Source organism: Trichomonas vaginalis, chromosome IV (assembly GCF_026262505.1).
Source record: "Trichomonas vaginalis G3 chromosome IV, whole genome shotgun sequence".
In the NCBI taxonomy this organism is placed as follows: Eukaryota; Parabasalia; order Trichomonadida; family Trichomonadidae; genus Trichomonas; species Trichomonas vaginalis.
This window is the reverse complement of record NC_067206.1, coordinates 2,865,793-2,883,450: the sequence shown is the minus strand read 5'-3', so window position 1 is coordinate 2,883,450 and position 17,658 is coordinate 2,865,793. Positions and strand designations below refer to the sequence as shown.

Here is a 17,658-nt window from a genome sequence, read left to right as displayed (position 1 = left end):
ACTTATGGTTCATTCGATACGGAACGTTGCAGTGAAGGCTTACTTTACATCGTTCAGAAACCGAAGGACTTCAACACAAAAAGATATAAGATAGGAAGGACATATAATATAACTCAAAGATATGACAGTACAGTCAATAGAGTCAAGGTTGTGTTCGTTAATGATATGAGAGCCGCAGAAACAGAACTACTCGAAAAGTTTGAGAAAATTGTATGGTGCTCCCATAAAAGGTAAAGAAACGTTTGAAGTAGATGAGATAGATAAAGCTATAAAATTATTTGACGAAAGTTGCTGAAAATACATGTAAAGCGTTTATTTTGGTCTTTTGTGAAAGATAGAAAAAATAACGCTAATTTTATTTTTATTTATTTTTTTTATTTTGTATGTAAAGACATATATGTCAACAACAGAGAACACAACAACTGCTATCGTTCATGAAGCCATAAATGAAGAATACGAATACATACAGTATAACAAACAATTGAGACTCATTCGTTCAGTCAAAGATGACATGTACCAAATGCAAAGTATAATGAATGCTCTTCTTTCTACAAAGCAAGCATATCATTGGTTTGAAAACCAACAGGCAAAAGAACTTTTAGAAGAATTTCCTCATATGATTGCTTCCCTCGAAAACCGAGGGAAGAGATTCCGTACGAAAATCGCAAGAATTTGGCACCTGGTTTGAAAGGTTATTATGTTCATAGACTTCTTGTAAATGCTGTAGCAATGTGGGCTTCACCTCGTTATGCTTGTTATATTTTCATGATGTTAGATGAACTATATAAAGCAGAACGTGGAGAGATGGAAAAGAAACTTCAAGCAAAAGATGAAGTCATTGAATCCAAAGACAAAAGCATACAGAAAAGAATACCACGTTCGGTACCAAAAGGAAAGGAAAAGAGTTATAAGTATATGATTTACGCTGAAGAGTTGGAGAAAGAAGAAGATAGAGATATGGTTATGTTGCATTTAGTCAGAAGAAACAACAAAAGCTTTTACGACCTTGCTAAAGATTTACAAATCTGACAGAAACTGGTTTCTATCGTGAAAACTTACCGATTTCAATGACACCGAATGAGCAAATAAAGGAAATTGTCAAAAATACTCTTCCTCAAACACACTATGACATCAAAGGTTGTACAATACTTACCTTCAAAGAAGACTTACCGCTACTGAAGGAAAAGATAACAGAATATTTCGACAACTTCAAAGAGGAAGAATAAAAAAAATCTAAGCTAATTTTATTTTTTATAAAATTTTATCTCATATGAAAGAACATGAATTTAGAATATTCGGAACTCATGACAGAAGAAGAGAACGAACAACATGTAAAAGATTATGCAAAATTTCTAAAGACATACAAAGCATTTAAACAATATCTAAATGCTTCTAAAGATTATGCAAAATTTCTGAAGGTATATAAAGCTTATGAAAAAGCGTATGAAAAGTTTATACATTGGGGAATTGTTGTAAAATATCGATATGAAGACTAACCAAAAATATATTTTTGCTTAAATAGCTTCAGGGTCTATTTCTTCAACCATTTCACTTTCTTCGTCAATGTCAATAGAAGCTTCTTCAACCTTTGGTAGAATTTCTGTATAACATCTTTGTTCGTTATTGTCTTCAGAGATGAAGGATAATATTTCACATTTGTTTCACCCTTCTTATATTCTTCTGTTCGGAAAGATTTAAAGCAATACTGAAGAAGTCAACGTTGAGTTCTTTATAACAGTATAGTGTGTATCTTTGACATTGACGAAGAAACTCTTTTGTTTCAAAACTACTGCTAACTCTTGTGAAGTATAACGTTTGCGGTCAATGACAATAGCTAATGGTCTGACATACTGACCAAACTTAGATTCTTTCACAAACTTCTTGTTAAAGATAACATTAACATTTGAAGCACCATTGAACTCATTCTTGATGGCAGTAGCGAGAGCATTGTATGAAAAGAACTTGCAATCTTGCATGTGTTTCATTAAAATAAAAATATTAAATTATTTTGAAAATAACTTAAAAAAATCTAATCTAATTTTTTCAAAAAAATATTTTTTTTTATTTCCTACTAAAGATGTATCGGAAGTTGTCTAAGTTAGAACACTCGGAAATAAACAACTTCTTACAGAAGCTAACATAGATGTTGCAAAGCATTACGCAACAACAACAAAAAGCACTCGCTGACTTCATATAAAGACTTAATGGTGCAATAAGTTATGATAGAATTCATGAGTTCATAAAGCCGCAACGCGGCGAGACGAAGTCCATGCAAGAGCATTTCCTTTAAATGACGTTGCTATTGACTTATATCATAGACGTTCAATACCTCATGATGTTCGTCAAGAGATGTTTGACATAACAAATGCGAACGTTGGTCATACTCGTAAAGCTCTTTCCTCATGATGTTCGTCAAGAGATGTTTGACATAACAAATGCGAACGTTGGTCATACTCGTAAAGCTCTTTCTCATGATGTTCGTCAAGAGATGTTTGACATAACAAATGCGAACGTTGGTCATACTCGTAAAGCTCTTTCTCATGATGTTCGTCAAGAGATGTTTGACATAACAAATGCGAACGTTGGTGAAACAAGAAGAAGAGACGACACACTGAAACAACAGAGAAGAGAGATGTTTAAAGTGCTATAGAACAAGTTCGCAAAGCTAACGATGTCATTCGTTCCATTGACGACAAACCAAAGAAGGTGAGAGATGGTTAAAGAAAGATGAAGAGAATAGGAAGAGAATGTAAGTCAGGCAATAGACTCATTGACTTTAACATCGAAGCTTTAGATGAACCAAACAGAGACTACTTACACAAACATTTCGGTAAGGTTTTCATGAGACTCTTAGAGAAGATTAAAATAAACTCCCAACAAGATGGATGGTATGTTATAAACTTGGTGGAAAGTATGAATGTTCTACGTTAAACCTCAATAATATTGGAACATTACTACATCAGCTCTTGAAGGAGAACTTTATATCAGAGATAGAAGCAAATGCTGCAGGTATTGTTGAAATGCACTATGACTTCTTCTTGACAAACATAAAGAATCTTACCGAAATAAAGATGTATGATTTAACAGAATATGAAGGCTTAACGATGTCAGATGTAAAGAAAGGAAAGCCAAGAAGGACCATATAGAGATGAAAGCACACTGACAAATGACCAGAAAGCCATTTTGGAAGCTCTTAAGCAAACAGGAAACCCAGCACTTATAGAAAGCTTTTGGAAAGATAATGGTGAAAAGAAGTTTTATAAGAAGAGAAGCGGTCAGTTCTGGAAGTATCTTTGCACATTACCTATAAATCTTGAACGCTACCAAATCTTCAATGAACTGAACAAAAGAACTGCAGCACTTATGACAGAAGACAATTGTTTCGTTTATGCTTGCATTCAAGGCTGGAGTAGATGAAGAAACTATTGACCACATGAGAGAAGTCATTCGTGTTAGAGACTTTCCTCAAAGTAAAGTACAAGAAATTTCTGACGCAACAAGTATAGCATTTAATGTTACCATTGGTTACTTCAATGACTCAAGACATAATGAAATAAAGAGATACATACCAAAAGAATGTAAAACTGTTCGAACTATTGACTTACTTCTTGTTGAAGACCACTACATGCTAAACGAAAGATTACCAATGACAACATATTTCATTCGCAACTATATAGAAATCTTGAAGGAGTGTGGTGGAATGAACATTGAGAAACAGATGAAGATTTATACAAAGAGAGAGATAAATATGTAGTTCGCATGGATAGAACTACACCGCTATGGGATGTTATGAAAACATTGTGGAGTGCAAATATTTCGAACCTATTTCTTATGGAGAACTTTTCACATATACGACTGACTTATATAAACAGAACCTTGCACCATTTAAAGATTTGACATATGCTCCAAAGTATTGTGTACAACTGAAGAAGAAAGCAGAGTCAAAAGAAGTAAATAAAAATAAGTGCAAGTTCATTCCTGAGCACGTTTTCTTTGCTGACTTTGAGTGCAGTACCGATGGCTTTCATAAAGCTTTTAACATCTGTTATGACAGTGAAGATGGTTCAGTGAGTGAAAGCATATGGGGTCAGAACTGTGCAACAGAATTTTTGGAACGACTTCCTGACAAGAGTTTAATATATTTCCATAACCTCAGTTATGATATAAACTTCATCTTAAGACACATGACAGAAGTGAAAGGAACTCCCATCATTAAAGGTTCACGAACAATGCAAATAACTGGCTTATATAAAGGAAGGGCAATTATTATAAAAGACTCTTACAGTGTTATAAATAAGAAGCTTAAACTATTTCCTGCTATGTTTAACTTACAAACAGGACCGAAAGAAGTATTTCCATATAACTACTACAGCAGTACTTTGTTAGCAAATGACAACAGAACTGGTGTCATTTCTGAAGCGTGTAAGTTTGTAAAAGATATTGAAACGTTCATGAAGAACATAGATTCCATCAAAGGTTGCAGAATAGATGAAAACCATTTCGACTTAGAAAAATATAGCACGTTTTACTGCAAACAAGATGTAAGAATTTTAAGAGAAGGTTTTGTAAAGTTCCGCAATGACTTATTGAAAGAATTTGATTTAAACGTTTATGACTACGTTAGTATTTGTTCAATTGCTAACAAATTATTTGAGAACAGAGTGTACTTCCCGAATGGAAATTTATATGACCTCTCAAATAAACCAAGAGAATTTATTTCGAGATGCATTCAAGGTGGAAGATGTATGTTGTCAGATAACATTAAACAAAAGAGCGAAAAGAAACTCATTGCTGACTTCGACGCTGTTTCATTATATCCATCCGCTATAGCAAGACTTTATACTTTAGAAGGAATTCCAAAGGTTATGAAGGATGAGATGCTAAGCGCAGAGTATCTCATGAGACATTTATTCGATGACGACCAAAAGGAACCCATTGGTGAAAAGTTTATGTCTGGCTTCTTTGTTCTCATTAAGATAACAGAGATTGGAATACATAGACACTTTCCTTTAATAGTTTGTGACCCTGAACTAAATCCAGAACTTAACGTTCCCAGAAGTTCAAACACTTGCTGTTTAATGTATGTTGACCATATAACATTACAAGACCTCATAAAATATCAAGGTGTCAAATGTGAAGTGTTGCAAGGATACTATTACGATGGAAACAGAGATATTAGAATAAGAGATGAAGTTAAGAAATTGTTTGAGTTAAGGTTAAAGTATAAGAAAGAAGGAAATCCTTTGCAAGAAAATATAAAGCTCATTCTGAACAGTATTTATGGCAAAACTATTCTATCTCCTATTGAGTCAAAAATAACCATAGTAGATGACAAAGATGCTATAAGATATGCCATCAGAAACTACAACCATATAGTGAAGTTCGAAGGATTGGATGGTTCAGATAAAACTATTTTCAAGCTAACGAAAAGCATTTGCAGACACTTTAACTTCTGTCCACTTGGTGTAAATATTCTATCAATGTCGAAGAGAATAATGTGTGAAGTATTCTGTACTGCTGAAGACTTAGGAATGGACATCTTTTATAGCGATACCGACAGTATGCATCTCTACAATGAAGATATCCCTCGTTTAGCTGAAGAGTTTGAGAAACGTTATGGAAGAGTTCTCATTGGTAAAAACCTTGGTCAGTTTCATAGTGACTTCGCAGAAATAACACCTGGAAAACAAAGTTTAGCATACAAGTCAATATTTTGTGGAAAGAAGACCTACATAGACTTACTCACTAACGATTTAAATGAAGTTGCATTTCACTGCAGAATGAAAGGCGTGAAGCAAGATGTTATTGCTTTAACCGCTAATGAAATGTTTCCTGACTCTGTTCAGTGTTTCTATGATGAAGATAAAGGTTTAATGGTTCCGCAAGGAAAATTTGACAAAGACTCTGAGTTCAGTGTTATGAAGTTATATAAAGCACTTTATGACGGTCAAGAGATTGGATTTGACTTATGTAAGTCTTCTAGTCCTTGCTTTGCTGAAAAGTTTAACTTCTCAATAACGACTAAAACAAGCTTTATTCGTAAGTTGAAGTTCTGAGGTCATTTATTTTTGTCAGCAATGAGGTCATGAATGAGGTCATTTATTTTTGTCAGCAATGAGGTCATTCGTGATAAAAATAAAAGTAGCGTAGATTTTACAATACTGCGATGGTAGAGTTTAAGAGTTGTGCTTCAATGTAGAGACAGTCCTTATGGTCTGGAGGTAAGAACACTGGGCAGTTATGGTCATGAGTGGAGAACATGTCTATCCAAAACTCACGATTGAAGCCAGTTAATTTATAGTATTTAGGGTTAGGAAGTGGTGAAGTTCTTGTATGACCAATGAACTCATTTTCAACTCCCTTACTTAAGTTTGAATATAATATAGCTTGCTTTCTATCCCAAATGCCAGGTGTTACAATCTTTGAAAATTCATTTTTCCTCGGAAGCATTGCATCATAATTGAAAACATTCTTGAAATCATCACTTGGTTCAGAGATTTGAAATCTTATACGTAATGGATTTTTTTTCTTTTTAGCTACTTCATTGAATGGCGAGAATACAATGAATTGACAGTCATGAGTTCCATCTTCATTTTCATTAAATTCATAATGAAAGTCTATAAGTTGTGGCTGACTACCTTCTTCTTTCAGTTGTGCAAGAAACTCACGTAAAGGCTGTAAAGTTTGTACTTCAATGTTGAACTTTTTCTCGAACATCTCATTAAATGAAATCATACATTCTTGTAAAGTTGTATCGTCTTTAAAGTATTTGTATATGTGAATGTTTTGGGCGCTTAAAGACTGTTCGTCATTTTCTATCTCGACTTGAAGTATAAAGTCAACCTTTCTGAAAGCACGTGTTATATACATATTTGTTATGCCAATGTACTTCTCTTCATTTATGTTCACAATCCAGTCTGTTGGAAACTTAAACGTTACTCTGTTCCCCTTTATTTTGACGTCAGGGTTTTCACTACTGAACGCAACAGATAAAGGTATTTGTCTATACATTTAATTCGGATAAAAATAAACCATTTACTCTTTCTTTGCTTCAGCTTCTTTAGCTTTTTGTTCTTCCTTTGCTTCAGCTTCTTCTCTAGCTTTCTTCGCCAGCAAACGTGGGTTCTTTTGTCTTCCAGCAGCTAATGCAGCTAGTTGTTTTTCACTAAGTTTTCTCTTTGGTCTCTCTGGCTTTTGTTCTTGTTTTTGTTCCTTCAGTTCGGATAAAATTTGCTCACGAATTTCTTTCTTCAATGCTTCAACATCTATGACCCCTTGGGTCTTGTCCGTAGGGCTTGTCTGAGTCATTTGACTGCAGATAAAAAACAAAATTAAAACTTTAACCGATGTAAAATGAGCTTGTCAAAATCAGAGCGAGAGTCTATTATATTAAATGACGCAAGAGGAATACAACATCCTTTCTATTACGTAAGTCAGAGTAAAGATGGTAAAATATACGTAAGAAAAAGAAAGGTTCCATTAGCGAATGCAGAAAGCGACAACATTAAGGTGCATGGCAAGGATGAAGTCCACGAAGCCCATATAAAACCTTCTATTCAAACTGAAAAGTCAATAGAACCAGAAGAAAAGAAGCCAGATGTACTTTCAATAACGAACCAAGAGCTTATTGCAAAGTTCGTGAATTTCATTGAAAAACAAACCGAGTCAAAGAACCCTGACCCGCCAGTGAAAGAAGTTGAGACAAAAGAGAATGTACAGTTCATTGAAAATGTCAAGAAACAACTTCCACCACGAATGCCAAGAAGAAGAGTGAGAATAATGAAGTAAATAGATATTTTTATCCGAAGTAAATACATGCAGAACGAACAGTTAAACGAATTTACTCCAGCAGAGCATATTCATCAGATTCGCTCATATTTCGATATCATAGACAATGCAGTTCAAATTGGTGACACTAATAGAAAATATTCTGACGCAAAGATTCCATCACAACCTGGAACTGCTAAAGATAACACATGGGTAACATTCAATCTCTCACCTCCTGGTGAAAATATGTTGGACCTTTACAATACATTCATTACGTATAAAATGGAAGGTCAATTTATTGCAGATAAAGAAATTGGTTCAGGTTCCAATAAAACAAACCCACCAGGATTTTGGATTGGTTTCGATGACGCTTTCTATGCAGTTGCTGGATATCAAATCCTTGCAAATGGTCGTATCGTATATTCTCAAGACAACGCAAGAGAAGAAGCATATATAACTTCAAACTCACAAACTACCGAACAAATAAAGAAAGTAGATGTTTTCTCAAAGACTCGACATGAAGATGTATGGAGTCATTCGGGAACATGCAGAACAGGACAAATTGTTAGTGGTCCAATTACAGCAGGAAAATCATTTGATTTTAAGCTTCGTTTAAGAATTCCTGTTAGAAGATTCCTTCCATTAGAAGCTATTCGATTTATTCCAGCTTTTGCAGGAAACATTCAGCTTAAAGTAAAGTTCAGTAGCGACGCCTTACAATGCACATCTATATCTGTAAATGATATCATTGCTTTCAATCCAACTCTTAAAGTTGCATTTGCTTCAGATTCAAATCCACCGACAAATAAATTTGTTCCATGGAATGAACCATTCACTATGATAACGAAGGCAGTAGAAGCTAATGGAACAGTTACTATTACAACTGTAACCCAGCAACTATTTCGAACAAAGATGGATTTTAATGAATGTTTCATTCATCCAAAGTCATTCTCTTTAGACCCTAACATTTATACAGAACTTGTAGAACATTATACAAACGAGGCTTTATGTTTTCCTGTTAAAGTTATGGATTGGATTCCTATGGACGGTTCATTCTCAAAGAATACAGATAGTTCAAGTGCAACATTTACAGCAGCTTATACGCCTATTAATGTTAAAAGTATTTGGGCACTATTTAGAAAGAAAGACAACTATTATGTTAATTTTGAGAACCCTAAGTTTAAATATCTTCAGCTTTCCATGGGAGCTTATGGAAATATGCCTGCAGAACCTGAAAAATCATATGGACCTGTATTTTATGAAATGGTTGCGAACGCCTGCAATACAAACAATGATATGATAGGATTTAATGAAGATGTTATGAGGTCATTGGTGGATGATGGTAGTGTGGAACATAAATGGGATAGCTATGACAACACACATTTCTTATGTGGTTTTCCAACAGAAGTGGACTTTTGCTTCCAGCAAGGTCAAACATCTACTGCTCCAATAACATACAAATTGTCTGTTAAAGGACCTATTGAACTAGCAACTGAAAATGTACCAAAGCCACTTATTGGATTTATGAGGGATTGTTGCTTTGCCATTCAGGTGCGTGCTAATGGAATCCCAATAATAAGATTGACGACTATAACTTAGCAACTGACGACAGTGAGGAATAAAGGATGAACGTTTATTTTTAAAGCTTATAAATGAGTTCTTCATCAAGCTCTCGTGAACCTTCACCATCTATGAAACAAACTTTACCAAACGATTATGGAGCACCTATTGAATATTTCTTACGAGCTGCACAATGGCAAAGAGCAGTCTCACCAAGGTTAGGTGTTCCACCAGCTCCTGTCAAAAATAGCATTTGGTCAAGTCCTTATATAAAATATGGTCTCCCACTAGGTTTGCTAGCTACAGCAGGAGCAGTTATGATGTTGAAAAGAAATAAAGCAAATGTTGTAAATAATACTGAAGTAGCTGAAGTTAAACAAACTCCAACACCTTCGCCAAAACCAACACCTTCACAAGCAAAACCTTCAATGACTCCTGAACCTATGGAAGTACAAACTCCTGTTCAAAAGTCAACTCCTAAACCGACTCCAACATTTAAACCAGAACCTACTCCTCAAATAAATCGTAAAACTCCTGCGTTTCCTTACTGAAAAATAACGTTATTTTTATTTAATATTAAAATTTTTATTTGATTGAAATGACGACTAAAGTCACTGAAGCAATGAAACAAAAGTTTTTGGTAGAATACATTAAATCAGGAACTATTCCAGAAGGTTTTTACATTCATACTATGAAGGATGGTAGAGTTCAGTTTAGAAAGATAAAGCAACCATTAGATAAAGAAGGAATTTTGAGAAAGATTAAACTTCATGAGGACAACATTGCTAAACTTAGGAAGAAGTTAGAAGAGTTGGAGAAAGGAAGAGAGTTATAAAGCAATGAATTCAACAGGGTAGAAAAGACCCAAAGGGTCTCGCCGCTTAGCGGCTGAGGGTAGAAATGAGGTTAGATCTAACCTTCTACCCTAAATTTAAATGGATGTTTTCATACGTGTGATTGTGGTGATATCATTAATTTTTAAGTTTATTTTTTTATTTTATTTTTAAGTTTATTTTTATATAAATGACGAAAACTATTGAGATAACAAACTACAACGGTCATGAGTTCAAGAATTTGTTCTTTGTTCCTCGTGAAAATACATTCTATCAGATACGAGGGAGAAAGGGTAAAGTTAGTTTGAGCGTTTATGAAGGAATGAAGAATGGAAAGTTTATACAAGCATACGATACAAACGGTAAACGTGTTTCATTAGCTTTGTCAAAACTTACTAACATTTATTTTGACAGTGACTTTGACTCTGACGATTGGAGCGACAGCAGCGATACTGAAGAATATGAACTATTGTGTGAAGCACAGCAATGGGAAGAGTTGCAATACTTTTGTAAGTGAGAACGTTTATTTTTACAGTAGTAAGGTGAAGTGGTTGGCGGCTTTATAAATATTTAAGGTTAAGTTGGTGTTTGTGTTTGTGTTGTAAAATATACGTTAACGGTTTTGTAAAGTGTCAAATTCACAAGTATTGCGTACGGAGGAACGCAGTGCCACCGTACACGACTTAGGTATACTAACTGTTGCAAACTTCATTATGGTTTCAAACAATGCTGTTCCGATGAAGTTAGAAAGTTCTGACAGAAGATATGTAGTTGTCAGAACGTCAGATTCTCATATGCAAGATACAGAATATTTTGACGACTTAGCAGAAACTTTGACATCTGACTTTTACAACCACTTGTTCTCATATTTTATGACATTAGATATTTCTAAGTTCAATCCAAGACAAATTCCACATACCGAAGAGAGACAAACATTGTTAGAAGCAAACAAGAGTGTATATGAACTGTTCATAGATGAAACTGACTTTGTGTCATTAGATGAAAGGTCATTGTACGATTCGTATAAACAATATTGTCAAGAATATGGTTATATGACAGCGTCTAAACGAACATTCTTGGCAAATGTCAAAAGTCTTTTAGATGTTCAGAATGGTGTATATACAAAGAAAATTTTTTCTGAGTAAATTTAAAAAAAAATATTTTTTTATCCGATAGAAAAGATGACAAAATTCATCTCAGTAAACAAGTACATGTCAGGACTTAAAGAAGAACTAGACCCATTCACATATTTGAATGTTTACTTCTACCATTTTGAAAAGTCTTCATTCAGCAAAGTTTGGAACATCGAACCAGTTAAGTTTGCTATTGTGACTAAAAATGGTGCGAAATTTGAAGACTTAGACATAGAAGGTTTGTTAACAGTCAAAGAAAGTTTTGACAGAAGGTTCTCAAACCTTAAAGAAGGCAAAGCATACAAACTTGTTATACCTTATGAACCAAAGAAAGCAGACGACTATGAATATTATGAGTCTAAAGTTGTAGAAGTTCAAGGTAAATTGGGTAAAAAGATTTTAGAGTCTAAGCCAGTGTTTACTCCTAAAGAGGAAGAGAACATTGACATTGACCCAGAAATGTTCTAAAAATAAAATTTTATTTTTACATGTCAAATTTCTTTTTCTCTGGAACTGGTTCAGGTTCTTTCTTCTCTTCTTCTACTTTCTTTTCTTTCTTTTCTCTCTTCTTCTTTTCTGGTGGAGTTATGTCAAATTTCTCAGAACCATATTTATGTAAAAGTTCTTTGTCCTTTAATAGCTCATCTATTCTGTTTTCTATTTCATCTTCAAGAACAGCGCATGTGTCTTCTTTGCATTCTAAGAAGTTTTGTTGGACTTCATCTCTCCAAGAGGCGTCATCTCTGTCAACGAGTCTGTCATTGACAAATTTTAAGACTGCTCTGCTTAATGTTTTATGGTTCTTGTCATATTCCCAGAAACAGAACTTTAGAACAAATTCACCTTTCTTGTTTACACTATGTAAGATTTTATGGTCGACAGATGTTTTGCTGTCGAAAAGCTTGTCTCGAATATAGATAGCGAAATCGCTAGACATTTTCTAAAAGATAAAAATTTTAATTTTTCTAAAAATATGTTAGAAAAAAAGTTTGCTGACATTGACAAAAAATTTGAGAATGTTTTAAACAAGAACAAGAGGAAGTTGGAAAATGCTCAGATAAAGCCTATACATGACAAGTTCTTATTTGCTCAGAATGGTATAACAGGTCTAATTGCACCACCTGGGTCTGGTAAGACTTTCACTTATCTTAAAATGGCTGCACAACAACAAGAACTAGATGAGAAGAACCCATTCTATGAGTTAGTAGTCATTTGTTCGACTTCTGGTCAATTTGACCAAACCGTCAATTCGTTCAAAGATATTATAAAGAAGTCTAAGTTAGTATGTATAAAGGATACTGAGTTGTTAGATTGGATAAAGAAGTACCAAAGAAGAGTTTTGAAGTATAATGCTATAAATGAGTATATAAATTCTAAGTTTAAAGACCCAAATGAGGAAATGCAGAGAATATTAGAGAAGAAACACTTCAGAAACAAACAGAAAGAGATAGAATACATTTCGAAGAAATTGCAATCTTACGATTGGAAGACATACCCTCATAGATGTCTTCTTATCTTAGATGACTTTGCTTCTCATCCTTTGTTAAAGAACAGAGAACAAGACATGTGTCGAATTCTTAAGAAGCTCAGACACTTTAACATCTCAGTCGTAATATGTGTACAGACAGCAAAGAGTTTAAGTAAGGATGTTAAAAGAATACTTACTGACATAGTACTTTTCCCCGGATTGTCCGAAGACGATTTCATGGAACTTATGAAAGAGTCCATGGCAGGTAAGTTTGACAGATATGAACTCTGGGAGAAGTATAAAGTCATACAAGACCCTCATACTTCTTTCAGAATTCATATCTACGCGAACAAAGTACAAATTGTAAAAAGTCAATAAAAATAAAGAGTTCATCTACCCTACTTGTTTGAAGTTGTCAAAATACTCTGTTATTTTTTCTTTCAGTAGCGGTAAGTCTTCTTTGAATGTAAGTATTGTACAACCTTTCATATCATAGTGTGTTTGAGGTAACGTATCTTGAACTATTTGTTTCACATCTTCATAGAGTTTTGGCGACTGGGGTTTCTTACCTACTCGCTGTTCTTCACGATTTTCATACGGAATCTCTTCTCTCGGTTTTCCGAGGGAAGCAAGCATATGCCATTTTACTCAGAATTTTGTTGCTGAATTCAGCAAAAATAATGTTTAGGGTAGAAGGTTAGATCTAACCTGTTTTCTAACCTCTTTTCTACCCCAGTTATTTTATAAGCGTTTTACATGGTAAACGTTATTTTTTAAATTTTGTGAAAACTCAACGGTTTGACACATGCCCTAAAAATTATTTTACTCAGAATTTTGTTGCTGAATTCAGCAAAAATAATGTTTAGGGTAGAAGGTTAGATCTAACCTCATTTCTACCCTCTTTTCTACCCCAGTTATTTTATAAACGTTTCACATGGTAAACGTTATGAATTCGTGAGACTCTAAACAGTTTTGTAGCTTCTATTTCTTCTTTTAGTACATCGAATGTTTTAACTATGCCGAAAGTTTCTTTATACTTCTTCTTGACGTCAGATAATAGGAAATCGTCAGCAGTTGGATAGTTTTTGTTCAGAAATTCTAACATGTTCATTTTATCTTCTACCGGCTTCTCTGCTTCTTTCTTTAAGTCTGCATAGTCGTTTCGCATTCTTTCTATCTCTTTGACTGAGTAGTTATATTTCCTCATTGCTGCTTTACATTTAGAACATTGCGGGTTCATTTTTGCGTTATACATTGAAATAAAACCAGCTAAAACAACTAAAGCGTCAATTGCTCTCTTCATCTCAAACATAGCGGGTCTTATTTGTTTGTTCCATACTTTGCCTCTTCTATCTTTATCTCTTATTTCCCAAACACATTCAGCAACTAACGAAACAAAGTTGTCGTAGGTCTTAAATTCTTCAGATTTATATATGTCAGAAACATTCTTATATACCATATCGCAATCTTTGTCCATAACCTTATGGTTGCAATGAAAACCAAGGAATTCATAATTTACCTTTCGTATGAACTTCTTTATTTCTACTGAGTCAGTTGGTTTCACTTCAATTTCGTCGAATTCAGGAATAGTGAGTTTTTGTTGTTGGATTTCAGGCAATTTGGGTAAATGGTCAATAATGTCCTGCATTTCATAAAGATATTCTTCATTTGTTTCATCTTTCGCACTACAGTCTAAATTACTTGTTAACAGTTCTTGCTTTATCTTCTGGATTTCTGTTTCGAAAGTATATGAAGAAGGAATGAAGTTTTTCATCTCTACCAACATTGACGTAGGATTCATAACTAACGAGTTTGGTGCTGTAGTTGTTTGTATTGCTGTTGTGCCGATTGTTGAAATCATATCTTTTATACAAAATAAAAAAAATAAATAAAAATAAAGTTAGTTTTATTTTTTATTTCGGGAAAATTCATGAAAATTCAAGAGGGTAGAAATGAGGGTAGAAAACAGGTTAGATCTAACCATCTACCCGACATTCTCGTCAAATACAAAAAAATACAAAAAATGACACTTTTTCATTATATAACTGTTATTTTTTGACGAAGTGAAGAGTAACACTTCGTCAAAAAAATCTCTGAAATCATATCTTTACATACAAAAAAATACAAAAAAATGACACTTTTTCATTATATAACTGTTATTTTTTGACGAAGTGAAGAGTAACACTTCGTCAAAAAAATCCCTGAAATCATATCTTACATACAAAAAAATGAAGAATAAATAAAATAAAACTAACTTTATTTTTTATTTCGGGAAAATTCATGAAAATTCATGAGGTGAGAAAAGAGGTGAGAAAACAGGTGAGATCTCACCACTTCACCTAAAATATATTTTTTGGTCATTTACGCTCATTACGATGAAGTCTTGACAAAACATGTACGTTCATGTTTGACAAAGCATATACGATGAAGTTTTGACAAAACATATACACTCATTACGAAGAAGTTTTGACAAAACATGAACGTACATGTTTTGTCAAAACATTTACGATGAAATCATGAAAATTCAAGAGGGTAGAAATGAGGGTAGAAAACAGGTTAGATCTAACCTTCTACCCTAAATTATATTTTTTGGTCATTTACGCTCATTATGATGAAATCATGACAAAACATTTACGAAGAAGTCATGACAAAACATTTACGATGAAGTCTTGACAAAACATTTACGAAGAAGTTTTGACAAAACATGTACGATGAAATCATGAAAATTCATGAGGTTAGAAAAGAGGTTAAAAAACAGGTTAGATCTAACCTTCTACCCTAAACATTATTTTTGTCTGATTTACGCTCATTACGAAGAAGTCTTGACAAAGCATGTACGAAGAAGTTTTGACAAAGCATGTACGTTCATGTTTGACAAAGCATGTACGAAGAAGTCTTGACAAAGCATATACGATGAAATCATGAAAATTCAAGAGGTTAGAAATGAGGTTAGAAAACAGGTTAGATCTCACCACTTCACCTAAAATATATTTTTACTGAATTTAGCAACAAAATGAACGAGGTCAGGATGTATGTTGCTGAATTCATTCATAACACCCTTTGTAAGCTCATAAAATGCTTGTTTTGAGGTCGAGCCACTTTTGGCTCCACCGTATTCTTTCAACCAAAACTCAAGAATTTCCCGCATGAATTTTGTATAAAACTAACTTTATTTTTTCTATCTTAAGGAAATTCATGAAAATTCATGAGGGTAGAAAAGAGGTGAGAAAAGAGGTTAGATCTAACCTCTTCACCTAAATTATATTTTTTGGTCCGGGAACAACTTTCTCTCAATTGGAGCTGTAGCATACTCTTTGCGTAAGCGGTTCAGACCTTCTTCGAACTCTTGGTCTCTCTTCGATTTGGATTGAGATTGGAATTGCTGGGGTGGAGCTTGCTGGAACATCCAAGGGTTGGGGAAGTAAGGCATAGGCTGAGGAGGGTAGTTCGGGAAGCCTTGTAGTGGGTAGTAACCTTGAGGTGGAAATTGGTAGTAATTCGGAGGTACTTGCTGGAACTGAGGTGCAGGGGCTGGTGCTTTAGGTTCCTCTGGTTTGGGAAGGCGTTCAGGAAGAGGGACGTCGGACATTCGTTTGTGTCCTGTCGGAAGGAAGAACTTTTCCAGTTGTCGGGAAAATTTTTTCCTGTCGGATGGAAAATTTTTTCCTGTTGGAAGGAAAAACTTTTTCTGAAGTTCGACCAAAAAGTTCTCAATTTTCGAAAATTTGAATGGTTTACGGACGGACAACTGGAAGAGTTCTTCCTGTCGGAAGGAAAATTTTTTCCAGTTGTCGGGAAAATTTTTTCCAGTTGTCGGGAAAATTTTTTCCTGTCGGATGGAAGGACTCGGAATGCCAGAAGGATTTGACGAGGCAGTTTACCTAATTTAAATTAACGAAAACATTAATATATAAAATTCATGAAAATTCATGAAAATTCATGAGGGTAGAAATGAGGGTAGAAATGAGGTTAGATCTAACCATCTACCCTAAACATTATTTTTTGGTCCGGGAACAACTTTCTCTCAATTGGAGCTGTAGCATACTCTTTGCGTAAGCGGTTCAGACCTTCTTCGAACTCTTGGTCTCTCTTCGATTTGGATTGAGATTGGAATTGCTGGAACAACCAAGGGTTGGTGGGACGTGGGACATTCGTTTGTGGCTTAACCGTCAGACCACCAACGATAAAAATCTCTGCTACTAGCAGTACTTTTACTGACAGTAGCAGTACTTTTACTGACAGTAGCAGTACTTTTTCTGACAGTAGCAGTACTTTTACTGACAGTAGCAGTACTTTATCGTCGAAAACCCTCTCAAATTTTCCTTTTTACTGACAGTAGCAGTACTTTTACTGACAGTAGCAGTACTTTTACTGACAGTAGCAGTACTTTTACTGACAGTAGCAGTACTTTTACTGACAGTAGCAGTACTTTTACTGACAGTAGCAATGGACAACATCGAGCCATTAGATGAGGCAGTTTACCTAATTTAAATTAACGAGCTTGTTAAAGACTACTTGCGCAAGGTCATGAAGCCCAAGGTCAAGTTCACCACTATTTCTGGAAGGGCTGCCTTGAATCTCGAGACTTCGACTGGAATTCCAATTGAGGTACCAGAAAACACTCCTTTCGACGACATAAAGCAAGCAAAGAAGGAAGCCATTATAAAGTTCTTTGCCAAGCGTCCTTGGATACTACTTCCAAACAGAGAGAGTCCAATTCCACGAATTATACAAATTCTCAAGGGTCTCCTTCACTTCTCGGGTCAGCCGTTCTACATAACCTGTGAAGGCGACATCCAACCAGTTCAGTAAACATCTCATTTTAACTTCACTTTTTTATGTTTTTTGTGAAAGTGTCAAAAATAAATTGTTTTCATGAGTTTTCTACGATGTTAGA

The 17,658-nt window shown here is 34.5% G+C and overlaps 10 protein-coding genes and 8 pseudogenes across 18 annotated transcripts, besides 3 other annotated features; 11 read left to right on the top strand and 7 right to left on the bottom strand.

Annotated features, from left to right (window-relative positions):
• Nucleotides 1–10,858: part of a mobile genetic element that runs on past the window's edge.
• On the bottom strand, nt 1,515–1,985 carry TVAGG3_0017810 (annotated as a pseudogene). The gene has a single exon. A coding segment is annotated over exon 1 (471 nt).
• Nucleotides 2,078–3,911, top strand: TVAGG3_0017800 (annotated as a pseudogene). Its single transcript has one exon. A coding segment is annotated over exon 1 (1,834 nt).
• On the top strand, nt 4,230–5,227 carry TVAGG3_0017790 (annotated as a pseudogene). The gene has a single exon. A coding segment is annotated over exon 1 (998 nt).
• TVAGG3_0017780 (organellar and viral DNA polymerase type B) lies at nt 5,481–6,056 on the top strand (the record flags this gene model as incomplete). The annotated part of the gene is made up of 1 exon (XM_001280768.2): nt 5,481–6,056. The coding sequence occupies one exon, from the start codon at nt 5,481–5,483 to the stop codon at nt 6,054–6,056; it is 576 nt and encodes a 191-aa protein (XP_001280769.2).
• TVAGG3_0017770 (uncharacterized protein) lies at nt 6,154–6,717 on the bottom strand (the record flags this gene model as incomplete). The annotated part of the gene is made up of 1 exon (XM_001305098.2): nt 6,154–6,717. The coding sequence occupies one exon, from the start codon at nt 6,715–6,717 to the stop codon at nt 6,154–6,156; it is 564 nt and encodes a 187-aa protein (XP_001305099.2).
• TVAGG3_0017760 (uncharacterized protein) lies at nt 7,036–7,308 on the bottom strand (the record flags this gene model as incomplete). The annotated part of the gene is made up of 1 exon (XM_001315756.2): nt 7,036–7,308. One exon carries the CDS (start codon nt 7,306–7,308, stop codon nt 7,036–7,038), a length of 273 nt encoding a protein of 90 aa, XP_001315791.2.
• Nucleotides 7,816–8,623, top strand: TVAGG3_0017750 (annotated as a pseudogene). Its single transcript has one exon. A coding segment is annotated over exon 1 (808 nt).
• On the top strand, nt 8,879–9,389 carry TVAGG3_0017740 (annotated as a pseudogene). Its single transcript has one exon. A coding segment is annotated over exon 1 (511 nt).
• On the top strand, nt 9,420–9,878 carry TVAGG3_0017730 (repellent protein 1 family; the record flags this gene model as incomplete). The annotated part of the gene is made up of 1 exon (XM_051220074.1): nt 9,420–9,878. The coding sequence occupies one exon, from the start codon at nt 9,420–9,422 to the stop codon at nt 9,876–9,878; it is 459 nt and encodes a 152-aa protein (XP_051105060.1).
• On the top strand, nt 9,926–10,162 carry TVAGG3_0017720 (uncharacterized protein; the record flags this gene model as incomplete). The annotated part of the gene is made up of 1 exon (XM_051220073.1): nt 9,926–10,162. The coding sequence occupies one exon, from the start codon at nt 9,926–9,928 to the stop codon at nt 10,160–10,162; it is 237 nt and encodes a 78-aa protein (XP_051105059.1).
• On the top strand, nt 10,351–10,677 carry TVAGG3_0017710 (uncharacterized protein; the record flags this gene model as incomplete). The annotated part of the gene is made up of 1 exon (XM_051220072.1): nt 10,351–10,677. The coding sequence occupies one exon, from the start codon at nt 10,351–10,353 to the stop codon at nt 10,675–10,677; it is 327 nt and encodes a 108-aa protein (XP_051105058.1).
• Nucleotides 10,678–10,858: a terminal%2Cinverted (terminal inverted repeat of Maverick-1A transposon ID:TVAGG3_0017700).
• Nucleotides 10,856–17,658: part of a mobile genetic element that runs on past the window's edge.
• TVAGG3_0017690 (Poxvirus D5 protein-like family) lies at nt 10,874–11,305 on the top strand (the record flags this gene model as incomplete). The annotated part of the gene is made up of 1 exon (XM_051220071.1): nt 10,874–11,305. The coding sequence occupies one exon, from the start codon at nt 10,874–10,876 to the stop codon at nt 11,303–11,305; it is 432 nt and encodes a 143-aa protein (XP_051105057.1).
• TVAGG3_0017680 (protein of unknown function, DUF4108 family) lies at nt 11,342–11,761 on the top strand (the record flags this gene model as incomplete). Its single annotated transcript, XM_051220070.1, has 1 exon — nt 11,342–11,761. The coding sequence occupies one exon, from the start codon at nt 11,342–11,344 to the stop codon at nt 11,759–11,761; it is 420 nt and encodes a 139-aa protein (XP_051105056.1).
• TVAGG3_0017670 (uncharacterized protein) lies at nt 11,778–12,230 on the bottom strand (the record flags this gene model as incomplete). Its single annotated transcript, XM_051220069.1, has 1 exon — nt 11,778–12,230. One exon carries the CDS (start codon nt 12,228–12,230, stop codon nt 11,778–11,780), a length of 453 nt encoding a protein of 150 aa, XP_051105055.1.
• Nucleotides 12,267–13,124, top strand: TVAGG3_0017660 (annotated as a pseudogene). The gene has a single exon. A coding segment is annotated over exon 1 (858 nt).
• Nucleotides 13,155–13,358, bottom strand: TVAGG3_0017650 (annotated as a pseudogene). Its single transcript has one exon. A coding segment is annotated over exon 1 (204 nt).
• TVAGG3_0017640 lies at nt 14,101–14,622 on the bottom strand (annotated as a pseudogene). Its single transcript has one exon. A coding segment is annotated over exon 1 (522 nt).
• On the bottom strand, nt 16,021–16,350 carry TVAGG3_0017630 (uncharacterized protein; the record flags this gene model as incomplete). The annotated part of the gene is made up of 1 exon (XM_051220068.1): nt 16,021–16,350. The coding sequence occupies one exon, from the start codon at nt 16,348–16,350 to the stop codon at nt 16,021–16,023; it is 330 nt and encodes a 109-aa protein (XP_051105054.1).